The sequence below is a fragment of the Etheostoma spectabile genome, chromosome 4 (assembly GCF_008692095.1).
Source record: "Etheostoma spectabile isolate EspeVRDwgs_2016 chromosome 4, UIUC_Espe_1.0, whole genome shotgun sequence".
In the NCBI taxonomy this organism is placed as follows: Eukaryota; Metazoa; Chordata; class Actinopteri; order Perciformes; family Percidae; genus Etheostoma; species Etheostoma spectabile.
Genome location: NC_045736.1, coordinates 28395572 through 28411195, shown reverse-complemented (window position 1 = coordinate 28411195; position 15624 = coordinate 28395572). Strand labels below are relative to the sequence as shown.

The 15624-nt window shown below is 41.5% G+C and overlaps 1 protein-coding gene across 3 annotated transcripts in view; it reads left to right on the top strand.

The window, feature by feature from the left end:
- Positions 1 to 15624, top strand: part of pdzrn3b (PDZ domain containing RING finger 3b) — a 95249-nt gene that overhangs the window by 65916 nt on the left and 13709 nt on the right. The window contains exon 1 of one of the 3 annotated variants that reach the window (XM_032513547.1): positions 5932 to 6183. The exons of the other annotated variants lie outside the window; for them this stretch is intronic. Coding sequence (XP_032369438.1) covers positions 6115 to 6183 — 69 coding nt within the window. The 5' untranslated portion in view covers positions 5932 to 6114. Of the gene's footprint in view, positions 1 to 5931; positions 6184 to 15624 lie in introns of those variants that run through there. 3 annotated transcript variants of the gene reach the window in all.

The window sequence follows — 15624 nt, the reverse complement described above, 5'->3', positions numbered from 1 at the left end:
ATACATTGGGATGTGTGTGTGAAAGGGGCATTATCATAACATTTTAACATATCAGTCTTAGTAACATCCCCTCATACTTAAGGTATTACACTAATAGGATATAGTGATGGCATTATTAGTTGTGTGAGTCTCCAATTAAACTGTTTTGGTGGCTGTCACTTTTGCTGGCTGGGCTCCCTGTTGGCACAGGATCTAGCTCGCAGAGTAAATAATAGTACAAAGCTGACAGCTGTCTGATAAATTATGCACAGCCCAGTGTATCAGAGGTGGATACACACACACACACACACACACACACACATACACTGATCCTCGCACCGCGCTGGCCCCAGCGGTACAGTTGAGAGGGACTGGAGACTCATTAAACTCTTCCACACATTTAGTTTCTGTTCCCGTTCCCTCTTCTGTGGCTTCTCTGTGTCTCTCCATCTCCTGTGTATGTGCCTACTTCGCACCTTCTTTAAACATCCCTTGTGTTAGCTCTCGCTCCCTTTTGCCGCTCCTGTATGCTCATGTGGTATCTCCATTAACAGGCCGGAACTGTAGCTCCCTTTTCCTCTCATATCCTCTACAGATTAGAGAACTGATATGGGGGCTCAAACCAAACCATATGAAGATATGGTCAAAATCAACTCAGTGGCCCAAACCTGTTGACTATCGCTTGAGAAAATTGATGATTCAGAAAGAAGTTTTCAGAGGAAAACAATATATTTTATAAAGCAGTTCAGTATAACATATTATTAGTGTTTTTCTGTCAAACTAACTTTGGTTGTGACCACTTTCTAATGACGTACCCTTTTGTAAGGTTGGAACTGATTACTTTATTAGTGCTTCATAGATCATTCCCTAGTGCATAGGCCTGTTAATAATAACGTAAGGTGATATCTTATTCCAGCATGACACTTGCTCTTGCTTTTCCCTCGTAATGAAGGGTTGTTCTAGGGGCTTAGCGTTGCACTTCCATTAAGTTCAGGAACTTGCAAAGGACGGTCCAAATTGAAGCAACAGAGGTTGAGATAGTTTGACTTGTGAACCGTAGTATTGGTCAAGGTCTAAAAAGGCTGGATCCCACATTTCCCATATTTGACGAATGCCACATCTTTTAAACTCTGCACCTCCAGTTTGTAACGGAGAAGACATTATACAACTGTTTTCATTAGTTTAGGACTCTTCTTCAGGGGTAAATTAATCATTGTATCAAATCGGTGGAGTGGCTCTTTAATCAAAGGGACCCAACCAATGGATGTTTGACCGTTTAAGGCCACTACTTATACATTCCACGTATGCGATTGTACCAGTCATGTAACTTTGACCACAAGTAGCCCTATGGAGCAATGTTACATGGGGACTCCAAACACTTTTCCTGCTTCACGTTATTCTACTGATCGACAGGTGGCGGCAGGGAAGAAGACAGCTAGCAAGTAAAATATGGGAGTTAACAATGGAAATATTAAATAAATAAAAATAAATATTAAAAGAAAGTGGCTTTGCAATGGACGGAATTGTATTCAACACATTTGTTAGAGCTCAGTATGTAGGGAGTTGGGTTGGGATTGGTAGTTGGAGAGATGCCAGTTCACCTCCTGGGCACTGCCAAGTGCTCTTGAGCAAGGCATTGTACCGCCCAACCGCTCAGGGCGCTGGTCTAGCACATCTCTCCATTTGTGCATGAATAGGTCCTGAGCCTGTAGTGAATTTCAACAAAAACAGAGTTTGTTTTTGTTTGACTTACTTACGTTTATAACTACTGGCTTTAATGGCTTATTAAAAGTGAATTATAAACCCTTTATGAAGGGGGCCTTATTAGGAAGAGGTACTCTTTGTAGGAGCATCCCACTTCCAACCAGTCTGTCTGTCCAGTCATGTTGGAAAAAGCAACATTTAATCATCTGCCTGTTTATGTTTTCAGCATTCGTGGTTTTATCCCACAGAGGTATGAACAGTTGAGAACAGTGGAAAGTCCTGATTTTTTACTTCTAAACTCAAATAAGATGACGTAAAGTGACGTTAATCCAGCTTCTGCTGGTGTAAGGAACAATGACTTTATACAACAGACAAGCCACAGGACGTTCTCCTCATGGATTCACAATATGTAACCAATTTAGATTTCCCCCGTCACTCTATCGTTCCTCGCCTTCCAGCCGTCCCTCCCCCCCCCCACACACACACACACACACACACCCACACCCCTTCCCCTCATCCTGCCGTCTGGACAGTGCATTACAGTCGTGTGAGAGGACCTGGACATCATGCTTTTTCCTTGTGTTATCACTATCAGCCATCAGTGTCCTGTTTCTTCACGTGTTGCCACGTTGTCACCTTCTGCAGACTTTGTCTCGACACCCTGTTAAGCCCACCTTTTTTAAAAAATTCTTTCTCTTTTCTAATCACTGAGATCTCGCTTCCCACAATGTATAAGGCTTGGCAATTTTCCACGTGGCAGGATGAAAGTTTGAGTTAATTTCAGGGGATCTGCAGTGATGCCATCATGCAGACTGAAGACTATTAGGGTCATCTATATAAGGATATATCTATATAAGTTACACACTGTAAATCTTAAGATAGTCAATCATTTGGTAAATGTGCTTATTTGGTTTTTTGCCTATGGACTTTGAAAATGATCTGTACAAAAACAGAAGCATTTTGTATTTTACAGGGGTTAAATTCCTGACTATTTCTTGACCGGCAAAGGAAAAGTCATGCGCATACCATAACACGGTAGATAATTGTGTTCATGCTTCAGTGGTATGAGATATAACATGTTTACCAACCGCTTTAGAGGTTCTGGTAGGTGAATTTTGTCTGTCGTAGACAAAGCCAGTCTAGTAGTTTTCCCCTGTGTTCAGTCTTTATGCTAAGCTAAGTTAATAAGTAACTGGCTGCTTTCTCAAGCTTCCTATTTATGGTATAAACATAAGACCGGTATTAATCATGTTATCTTACTCTTGGTAAGAAAGTGTATAAGCATATTTTCCAAAATGTTGAACTATTCTTTCATTGTCATCATTTAAGCCATTTTTCCTCTATAGATGCTTGTCGCAGCTTCTCAAGTGTGAAGATTTGCAGCGTTTCTCTATTTTATTCCATAATAGATTGAATATATGTGGTTTTGAACTGTTGATTGGACACAACAGGCATTTATCAATCTTACCTTGGGTTATTGGAAATTGTGAAGGCCATTTCTCACTATTTTATGAGTAAATAAAATAAAATGTAAATTGACATACTATTATACAGTACATTCCAGCCCATATAGTAACTGTATGCTTTGTTTGTCAAAGCAATATTCTTCAGGTGAAATTGTCCATTTTGTAAGAAATGTGAGGAGCACAAAGAGCTCAGAGAGTGAGAAGACGATGTGTTAGAGGGTTCTAAACCACACAGGGAGGGTGTACTCTGCACTGATCGCCACCTGATCCCACTGTGGCTCTAGTTAGAGCCATGACTCTTAAACTGGGCCCAATGGGACGCTGAAACAACACCGGGCAGCCTCTATGAATATGAATGATCCAACCAAGCATAGATCAAATGCACAGGATCCTAGCACCACATTGCTAATTGGGAGGATATGTGGTAACCTCTAGACCTCTTGTCTCTATCAACAACAAAAAAACCAATGTTGATGTTTATTTTAACAAACCACATGACATTATTATCATTTGGTCTCACTCCCACTGAGATAGGAACCTCCGACACTGTGTCACCGTCTAGACCAGTAATGAATAAAAGCTGAAATGTGTGTTGTGTCTCTGTGCTGAACAGATAAAACCACACCACAGGGACGGAGAAGAAGGGTTTTGTCACCGGTGATGGCAAGAAATTTAATTAGCATAGACCAAATGAAATCTCTGAACACGACGACGGCCAGCGTGCAGACACTGTGGTTGAACAGGTCCTCTGTTAACTTCTCTGCTCAATATTTTACTGCTGCTGATTATTCATTAATGCGCACATCTTTTCTGCAACAGCTGCCATAACCTTTAGTGCAGATGTTCATATCAGAGCGCTGTCTCCGTTTTGACTTTGTGAATGGGATAATCTCAGTGTGAAAGAAAGATTAGGCGAGCAAGAGCGCCGGCGAAAACTCTCCACTGATCCCAGCCCCAGGCGCAACAGTACAGCTAATGTGAGCGTAGAATTAGTTTTTCATGCTACTCTGGATGAAAGTTTGAGTTAGGCCAACAGACAAGCAAAGCCCGCTGTTATTATGAATGATTGTTAGGTTCACACAGATACCTTCACAGTTTGCCCGAGGCAACGTTTTGTCACCATCGCTTATCCTGCCTGAAGGATCTTATTTTAAGATCTCTCTTTTTCTTCTTTTTTTTTTGTTGATTTTTAGATTGTCCAGTATTCTGTGTGGTTATGGTTCGTGGGAAATAGATGAGAATTTATGTGGAGACAGCTTTTGGTTAATAGCCGTTGGATAGAATACAAACATAAAGATTAAATGGAAAAGTGAAATCTCATCAGCCAAATTCCCATCCAAGTGTTTTATGTAGATTTGAAATTGGGGAAGCTGAATACAAATTCTGATCAAATACAATAAAATAAAATAAACTGTCCTTGAGGCAGGAATGGTTTTGCCAATACATACTGTAAATTCTGCCATAACAACCTGTGGCAATGTTTGTAACCAAGAACTCTAGTGGAATCAATCTTTTGCTTTTCGTCCTTTGACAGTCTGAAATATGGCCATTTTATTATTTGCCATCCTAGAACAGCTTTGATTATTGCTTTGTGTTCCTTGTGTAGTTTTGTTCTGTGGCATTTGAAAAGATTTACATAAAATTTTCTCGACATTTGACTGGGGAGCTTCGCTAATAATTTGGCTGTCCTGGAGAAGCGCAGGAAGTGCTGATAGATAGGGATCAGTGGACACATCTGGCTATCACCAGCAGTCAGGGTTTCTCCCACAGGACCCCCACCCCCCCACCCCCGCGCACATGTCATGAAATCCATCTAGGTACGCGGCTTAAAACCATATTTCGCAAAGAGAGTGGGGATTGCATCATGAAGGTGTAAACAAAAACGTCAAATACTGCACTCCTGCTGCTTCGATACTGTATCACACTTTCTGCCTGTAATGTGGCAAGACCAGCAACAGCAGTTTTTGCTCTTCTGGCCCCAAATGGACATTTGTCTTTGGTTGGATGTATGGCACCAGAGAAGACAGCATGCCAGGTCCGGCTTATGAAGCCATACCCATTGTCTGCACATAGGGCAGCAAGAAGAACCCAGAGAACTGTACTGTATGACACTATGCGTAAGATGCTCTGCTGGGTAAAGGCTTGTCCGGCTGCTCTGGGGAGAGCCAGCATGAATATGTATCTGGTTTATTTGTTTTCCCTGGCTTTGGGCCTGTGTATTTGGAGAGACATACATGAGGAAATAAGGCTCAGTGTCTCTTTTGGCTGGATTAGTATACCAGAGGTCACCAAGTGCTAATTTAACTGGGGCACGAGAAGGGTACGCTGTAACAGAACTGCAGAGGATAGCTTTGGAAGCATAAGTCACAAATATGTAGCGCTCTAATCTGTTGTCATAGATGAATGACTTCTTGTCACACTGAGGGTTTCAAATTAAAAGTCTGGAACTGTTAACAAACGTGATTAAGGGGGGGGCCTCTTGAGGGAAACATATGAGTGTGTGTCATGAAATGCCTTTCTGTCACTCAACATGCTTTCTGCACAATAGATGTAATGGTGCTTATTAATTAAGAAGGCTTCATCTCGCATGTCAGCCTCTTTGGTAAAACCCATTAATGAGTTAGCCCCCATCATGAATAATCAATGAGTGGCCAAGGGGGTGTATAAAGCCAAGCTCTGGCACTGGCCCCCCGTAAGCTCAGCAGAAGGCTAGAGAGCATCGGAGAAGGAGGGAGGGAGCATGTGAGGCAAGGAGGGGGGGGGAAGTGTTTGAGAGAGAGACGAGGCTGAGTGGAGAGTACTGCCACAAGCTGGGGGGAAGTCAATCCTGTCAGCCAAATACGTCGTGTGGCTGTGAGTAGACAGAGGGAGTCACTTCAGAGAGCAGAAGAAGAAAAAGAATCGTCCACTCTCTTTCTGTCTGAGTGGCTGGAGGGACAGCCTGGATGGTGTGATCTCCTCCACCATGGGATGCAGCCTGTGTACCCTGCAGAAGCCTGAGGAGCAATATAAACTACTCTATGAAGTCTGCCAGGTATTGTGACCGAGCCTCTTTAAAACCTCAGCAAGAGTTTTTCAGCCTATTGTTTTATTTTTTTAGGTTGTTTTATTGTGCTTTTTGCTGTTTCGGAAAGAGCCATAGTCAGTTTTGGTATTTTATTCTGACGCTCCTCCACTCGTATCCCTGGCTGAGTGGGAGAAGAGCGGAGTGGAGTTGTTGCCGGCTGGAGCTCCTGCAGCTGAGCAGCCTGAACTCTGGCCGCAGGGGTCAGCGAGAGGTGGCGCGCTGCTCTTAAAGGAGGGGGGTGACGAAGAGGTGACAGCTCTCTCAATGTGTCTGCTAGTGTGTGCCGACCACTGCCCACCTCCTCATTGTCGACTGATTGCTGACTCTGAGCTTTCCGGCTTTAACCCCTGTTTGACTTTCACTAAAGTTTATATTTAACACTTCAGTGCTTGTTTTGCACCTTTTCTTTTTTTTTTCTACCAAAGAAAACAGAGCATGCATGCGAGTTATAGATGTACCATTAACGCAAAGCGATTATGTTTTCACAAGAACAGCTTCATGCTTTTTTTGTGTGTTTTTAAAAGGCTCTTTTAAACAATACTTTGGTACAACCCCCGATTATTGCTGAGACAATTTATTGGTTAGTTGATAAATCGGCTTTTATCGATCAGATGGCAAACAGGTTCTGCTTCAAGCATCTCAAATGTGGCGATTTTCTACTTGTTGTTGTTGTTGTTGTTGTTTTCAATCCTTGTTAATGGAATATCTTTGATTTTTGTTTGGTTGGATGATGCAAATAATTCTTAGTTGCCCCAATCCTAAAATTCATAATGCTGTACATTCTTGGTTTGGGATATTTGAATTTGCATGTAGGATTTATTTCAAAAAAGTTAAGTAAAGCCTGTTTGATTTTTTTTTAATACATTTTTATTAATTTCCCCAGATGTTAAACTATCTTCTACCTTTCTGTTTGAATATTCTCTGCAGTCAGGTGAACTCAGTATGAACCCACCGTCTCCGATTCTGTTCTCAAAATCATTTGATCCTTGATTAGATTGTAGCATAAAAAAGTATTTTATATTGAAGTCCTACTCAATGTTAGCTGACTGAATGATTATTACTTCAGTGGAGAAAATGTGGGTAGATTATTTGCTGTGTGACTGGCGTGTGGTGCCTCAGAACAAAACCTACAGCGTGTTGCCATTCTCTGATCTTTCGCGGGCTTTGCTACGTCTTTAATTGAGACGGCTCATTCAGAGTGCTGGTTCATTCATCTGACAGTGTTTGGATTCAAGTGGCAATCCGGTCTAATGAGTGGAAACTTACTGGAAACAGTGTGTGACTCTGACTAGCTGTGTTGCCCAGGACTGGTTTCTGTACCACGCTCAAATCAATTTTTTCCCCACGTTCTTTTAATCCATAATGTACCTTGGCTAAGTGTTATCTTCCAATCACACCAAATTACATCTCCATTTACTGCACAGGGTGCTAGGTGAGTGGTGGCTGGTTTAAATGAACGTAATGGTTGAGCTCTCCGTGGATCTCTCTCACTCTTCTCCCTCCCATCAGGGGAAGGTAACCGGGGAAGTCTGATGTTTCTGCAAAATTGTTCGGCTTTAATCAGGTCTGTTTATGAAACACTAAGACTAAAAGGTTTTTGCTCGTCTCAGGGAAAAGATGGGTTTTGTGCATTGGCATAATAAATGAATTATGGATGCTGATATTGGGGTCAGAAAGCCCCCCACTTATCCACCCCCAATAGACTAATAATAACAGCACAAACATGGTATATGAAAGAGGGCTGTCACTTCTTTTGTTCTGCTGTCTCTTTGGTCACGGTGTCACCGTGCCTGTCAGTTATCCTGGATTGGCAGGCCATTCACCCTCTTCTGTCTGTCTCACAGCAGTCTTTACTTTTGTCAGTTACTCTGTCTGCCACTGAGGCTCTGTAGGGAAAGTCAATGTGCTGGCTTCAAGACGACAAGTCATTCGTCATGTTGCTGCCCTTGGACAAGCCAAGCCCCCCGGCCCTACATGACAACAGAGATAACACTGATGGTTTCTGATGCACTGTGAATGTGTATTCCGTTTTAAAAGGTTAATGATAGTGATGCTCTCTGAAGAGTTATGAAAGGAATTTGTCATTCCACCCAAGTCTTGGCTGGGAAACTATTTCTTTTCATACTTGCCAGTTTGTTTTTAAACATTAGCAGCCTTGTGCAACTATTTTCTACATGGCTGAATTTGACCATCTGCCAATTATTTTCTCAAGTAGTTGAAAAATAAATTAAAAAACAGATCCTAAGGTGACTTCTTCAGATGTCCTTTTGTCTTACCAACTGTCCATTAAGTTGATGTTCACATAAACAGAGAAAAGTAGTAAATCCTCACATATGAGATGCTGGAAAAAGAGACATTTGGAAATGTTGAATTGATTTGACTAAATAGTTGTGATTATTTGTCTATCTATCTATCAACAAATCGATTAATTGATCAAGCATTGCAGCTCTACTTTTCTGTCTTTCATTTTCCAAAGAAAAACATCAGCCGACCATTTGGCAGCCAACGTTTCCTTTTGTATCCACAGACGTGACAAACGAGAGAATTGAAAGGTATATAAGTTGTTCTCTGGTCGGTCAGATGGAGAGCCACAGCTCTAGTTTGCATTTCTCTGTTTGTATACTCATCAGGCAGCAAACCCAAAGAGTGACTGAATTACAGTAATAATACAGCTAGGAGCTTAATAGTTTGTCTATTAACCCAGAATTATAAGAAATAGTGAGGTTGGCATGGCCTTTGGCCAGCCTTCTGACACATTTTGTATGTTTAATCATTACATATATCCTACTAGAATAATGTACAACTAGTAGTACTGGTTAATGATGGCCGACGGGTCATGACTGCATTCATAATGCAGGTTATTGTAAAGCTTTTTAAAGCAGTTGTGGTGTGATTGTACAGCACAACTTTTATATTGTCAGCTATGTGTGCAAAACACTTTGAAAGGAAAATGTGCAAGGTTCACTCAACCCAATGCTACTATATTTTAATAGTGTTCATGGTCAGCGACAGTTAAAGGCTTGCATATTACCTTGCTAAGACTTGAGTCTTGCTCTGACAGAAGACAGTGATGCTTTCGAACCTCTTTGCAAGCGCCTTGGGCCTAGCCGCATCACTGTCATGCCAATAATGATGTTATGTCTCTTGTGTAATAGTGCTTAATTAGCACTGGTTCTCAATGATGAGAGCGTCATGAAGTGGTTTTGATGCCCGCCTTCCTCTAGTAATGGCCACATAAACTTTTTCTTTGCAATAACTTTTAGCATTTTTGTGGTGCGGTGCCTTTCCATGGTACAGTAGATGGTGGTTAATGAAATCTGTGTGAGCACATCCCTAGCTTGTGCCTCTGGGGGGATTCTGGGAGGTCTTATTTCTCCTTACTGATAATACCGGCAGATCCTCTTGTTCAGTGAGCCTGACAAAGCGCCTACTCTGCTCTCCCCTTCATCTCTCTGAGGACTTAATAATCCATGAACACTTGAAATCTTTCCAGTTCATTAAACACCTTCGCTCCAACTCCCATGTTGGAAGCATGAAAAATATGCTTTTTAACTGTTATATAAAAGTCAATAGACCACACATAATTCTTTTTTTTTCTCTACCAGAAGGTATTTTATCAATCGTGGCAGGACTAGAAATACTTGCTTGACTTTAATTAATGAAGACCGTTGGTATCTGCATACATTATTTTGTCAGAGGAATTGCACTTTATGCACATTTCTGTTGACAGCACTGTCTCTAGAGCCCTAGAGATCAAACATTGTTAAGGTCTATTAAAAACAGCCAACATGGCTTTTTAGATTAGCGTTTTCCATTTTTCTAATAATCATTCAAGGCCTGAGCTGCGGCAAGCTCAGTGCTGCCTTTTAAACTTGACCCTTCTGACAACAGTGAGCCCCTCCGTCCTTTCTTCAAAGCCAAAGGTAAGCACCATGTGGAGATGTAAGCTCAGCTGTTTTTGTCAGGGACTTTAAGGTAGAGGCCTTGGAAACTCTGTTTGACAGTCCAAGGGCTCTTAATCTCTCAAGAAGTACTCTGTAATGGCTGTGGCGCCGTGCTGCGGCTCTTACAAGACCCAGAGCTTAATTAGAGCCTCAGCACAAGCTGGCTTTTGGGGTTCTGATCCATGCTGAACTGATCTAGACTATTGTTTGTCTGCTAAATCCTTCGCTTTCTAAGCTCTATCTCTATGTGTCTCCCTCTGTGGATTTTTTTCTTTCTGTGTTCTTTGCAAAGTAACAGCATCTTAAACCAAAAAACGATTGATATGCTGAGCAATAGAAGTTTACAAATGAGCCCACTGGAATATTTTCTATCTGAAGCTTTCCAAGTGCCACTGTCTAATTAGCCATATTTCTGATTGAAGGGTGCAAATATGTCATTCTCAGCTCATGAAGCCAAGTTGTAGTTGTCACAGCGCCAGATGGTCTCAGTATGACATCTTCTAGACCAGACAGACAGTAACATTTGATGGAAATATTTCTACAAGACAGCACCCCCCCCCCTGCTGTCATAAACCCCTGTCATCAAAGCAGTTACCAGAAAAAAGGATCTTGCAAAGATGCAGCTCGGCCCATTTCGGCCCCAGCCCCTGTAATGAGGCTTGACACAGACGGCGTACGGAGACAAAGCAGGGATCACCAGCACCGAGCGTGGCCACCGAAGCCTGACACTGTGTGTTTTTAATAACGGCTAAGCTTGGCCCTGGTTTGCCGTCACATCTGTTAAACACTGGAGCAGGTGGCCGGCTGCCACAGGGGAGCACTCACAGGAGACTGTGTACCTACTGTCAGTCCAAAGCAAATGACAAAGAGGGATCAAAGCCACAACGAAGATGTAACAACATCCTGACAATACAGCAGGACAAATCTAACTATTTAAGCGAGCTTTGAGATCATGTTGAAAGGAAATATTGATGTAGTATTTAAGAATGTTAAGAGTTTACCCATATCACCCACCCCCACCACATAAAGATCTCACTCAATATACATGTCAGATGTCATTGACAAATTAGTGTCACTTCACTCATGGATGTCAATATTAATTATCAAGTCCCATGAGTCCTATTTTGCAAACTAAATCTCTTCAGTTTATTTGTTTCACAGAACATAAAAAAACAAATAACATTAAAGAAATACAAGAATACATGTGAGGGCGTAGTACAAACCTGAAATGGCTTATTTAAAAACCTCAACCAAAGTACATACGCAAATGTAGATGTACACAATCAAAAATACATTTCAAGTGTTTTTCCAGTACATGGTACCTGCTCGACTCGCCTCAACTCGACTTGCCTTTTTTGGTTTCCCCTTATGATAAAAAGTCTCTGCTACCTGCTCACAGGTACTTTTTTTAGTATCACCTCTGTCGAGGTTCCAAGCGAGCCAGAGAGAATTGTCACTAATCACTGCGTCATCATCGCCAGAGTCAGACGGGGGTGTCCTGACCAAACCCGCTATTTTTGAATAGTGTGTGTGTGGGTGTGGGTGTGGGTGTGTGGGTGGCGTTAGGTCACGGAAGACGACCAGCCACGCTCACCTCATGCATGAGGCTCTACTAATGCTGCGTTCTAGGCAAGCCATAACTCGTGTTTTCACAACCATCTACCTGTTATCAAAATAATATCTAAAACTTTAAGGTAAAAAAAAAAAAATTGTTTATATTTTGTTTTAAACCCAAATTATCAGAATCAAAAATACTTTATTGATCCCCGAAGAGAAATTCTGTGTTACAGTTAAGAACGCCTAAATGACAAAACTCTCAGGTCATTCACCAACAGGCCAAAAAACACTTCTTATGTAATAGCGCAGGAGATTATTACATTTGCTAGTCATAAATAAAAAGTCAGCACCACTCTAAATTCACATTGAGTCACTGATGTTAGTTTGCCATTCCGTTAAAGCAGCACTAAAGAACTTTTTGTAACTTAAAATAATATTTCCAAAACTGTTCATGTGGTTCATCAACTCGTATCAGGGTGATCATAGTAAAATATGCAGCCAAAATTGGTAATAGAGTGAGAAACTTGCGAGGGACTGGCAAAAAGGTTAGTCTTACTCAAATGAAGAAAACAAAGGAAGCTAATCGCGGGCTGAAAGCAGCGTGGCAGAGCTGGAAGAACGGGTCCACAGATGGGTGCTTGAACAACGTGCTGCCGGAAGAGGCTTGTCAGCGGTGCAGTTACGTCTCCACGCCCTGGTAGTTGTTATGTGTGCTATTGTATAGTTGAATATACAATAACAATATTGTATTCAGCCTGTTGTTCTGTTTGCTAAATGTCTGTTCTTGGTCGTGGATTTTGTGAAATAAATTTCTAAATAAATGTGACTTGTAGTCCAGTGCAACTTATATGTTTTTTTCTCTTCACAATGCATTTTTTGACTGATGCGACTTGTACTCCGGAGCAAATTATAGTCTAGAAAATACGGTGCTTGACTTTGCTGACTTGACTTGGCCCTGGCATAGAGCTCAATAGTAGCAAAAAAGATGCTACAAGTTATCAGTTAAGGCTGTTTTATGGTATGGACATGTGTCGCTGCGACGTGTAGTTACATTTTTCAAGAGGTGCGAGTCAGGTTATGTCATAAGGCCTGGCGTAGGTCTTTGTCTTCACGTGCAGTTTTTTTAGCCATTAGAAATTGTACTGATGGCTCAGACAAATTTGAGTGATTAGTGAAATGCGACACATTGCACCTTTTTTTGCATTTGCATTCAAGATTTTTCACTTTAAATACACTAATAAAACTTTGGAGTTTTGTCTGCTTTCAAGTCAAGTCGTCTGCAGATTAGCATCAAGTCTGAGTCACTGTTTTTGAACAATAGCAGGTTACTGCCAGTGTGTTTTACTAATACATTTTTTAACAGCTTGTTCAACACAATGGATAGAACAGGTGATTGTTAAAGGGCTTAAAAGTCAAATAAATCATATTACAAGTCAAGCAAAGTTCAGCAGCTCCCTGAGACTCACTTCACACCTTCCATTAGTCTCATAAGACGAGAGAGGAAAGCATACTGGAAGGGATTTGGGTTCTTAATTGATCAAATGTGAATTACACAATTGTCCCATGCTTGGGTCAGATTAGTAAACAGTGGTGTCTCTTTCAGACAGCTTTAGGTTTTAGCTGTTTTTCCTGTAATCCTCAGCAAGCTCTCACACTGTGGCAAATAAAGGCTGTCGTGTTTCCAAGACTCACACCTTGGAGAGATTTCAGTCCAGGCAGTTAAAAGAGCGATGTGTACAGATTTCAAGACACACTTAGAAGTGTGCGCATCCTGGAACACATACACACTCACACACTCACACACACACACACACACACACACACACACACACACACACACACACACACACACACACACACACGGAAGATATGTCGGGAAGGAGGACAGCATAGAGAGCCTAAAGTTGTGACGCTTTACTTACAAGAGCCAGTCCAACAACAGTACCCTGAATCTCTCTCACGCGCACACGCACACACACACACACACACCACACACACACACACACACACACACACACACACACACACACACACACACACACACACACACACACACACACACACACACACACACACACACACACACACACATAAATCATTGGCTGGTCCTTGCATTTTCTTTCTTTCTTTCTTATGAAAATGGTTAAAAGTGAAATAAAAGAGGGATTAACTGTTTTTTAAGTAGAATGACCCACATTTAGGCTGCCACTCAAATGTTATATAGCCTCTCTTATATAGCCTGCAAGTCTTCATGCTCTCTATCACGTCAGCTCTCCTCTCTGTTCCGAAATACAGACTTTGAAGAATTTGTCTAAGCAGTTTATCCGGGCAGAAAGAGGAGGCGGGCGCTCCGGGTCTTAGGCTCTTTAAAATGCTCGTCTATAGAGTGAAGTTCCCAGGGTTTCCTCTGCCCGACTTTGAAAGACACCGTTTGCCTGGCAGAGTTTCCACTCTGTTCACCTCACTGCGTTCCCCCAAGAAACACTGGCTCTTTAATGATGTTCTTCTCCTCTTTATTAAAGGATTAGGTGGTGATTGAATGGCTGTATCAAAGACAATGTTACACAACAAAGGCAGTGAATTGTCTTAATATACTGCTGAACACCGTACTGCATACAGAAAAAGAATTTTCTGTATGATGATTATCAGAATTTAACATATGCAAATCTTTTTTGGGCAGCTGTGGTGGCTCAGGTGATAGAGCGGTCGTCTATCAATCGGAAGGTCGGTGGTTTAATCCCCGGCCCTGCAGTCCCATGTCAAAGCGCCCTTGGGCAAAACCCATCAGTGTGTGAATGCGTGTGAATATTTGTCTGATGAGCAGGTTGCACCTTGGATGGCAGCCTCGCCCACCAGTGTATGAATTTATGTGTGAATGGTCCCTTTACTGTAGTAACTGTGCTTTGAGTAGTTGTTAAGACAAGAAAAGCTTTTTGCTTATAGCCTTTAGACATTAGCCTCAGTCTTTGACCACAGTAGCATGTATGTAACTATCCTGTGCATATTTAAGACTACTTTTACAGTTTTTAAAACAAGTTGGCTGTAAGTGAAAGAAGTGGCAGGAGCACTTCTGGTATTCAACTACCGGTGCTCATGGAAGGGAATGCAATTCACAAAAAAGAAAAAATGATGACCAAAAAAGTCTTAAAAAATCAAGTCCATGCATTCAAGTTCAGTTACAAAAACGGATAAAAGGCTTTTAAACAGAGCAAGACATTAAAAATACACCAATGCGTGTCGGCTTGCGCCTTCCTCAGGGTGTAGTGACAAAGGAAACATCAGAGTGATTATGATATGCTCACCCTGCCCTCCAAGGACATAACACCACAAACGCAATACACAACACATGGTACAAAAAGCAGCACCGCCACCATCTTTAATCAAGCAAAATGCAGAGTGTAACAAACAAAAATGGCAACATATATGTCAGTATTTTTAGAAATGTATAAAGAGGATGGCTATAAATCTCAAATAGCTAAGTTTAGTTTGTCTACCTCTGACAAACTACCCCTGTCTGAAATAAAGGACCCCGCAAAAAATATACTAGGAATTTTTAGGGCTAAATCTGTTGTTGTGTTAAACAACATCTGTGTAGGAATACAATAACTTGACAGCCATAGCAACAGTAACTAAGGGAGGCAAGGCTTGTCAATATGATCAGTTCAATTTTAGACTGATTATTGAATGTGTGACTTTGTTGATATCAGGAATCTCATGAATAACAATTGCAATATCAATGACACTACCTGATTAAATAAGGAATAAATGAAAAGCTGAGGCGACCTCACCCCATCTACCGTAATACATAGACAACAATGAAAGAGATTGAGCTCGCTGCCTGGCAGATGAGCATCTTTGGCAGCAGGTTAGAAATCACTGCTCACACACACACACACACACACACACA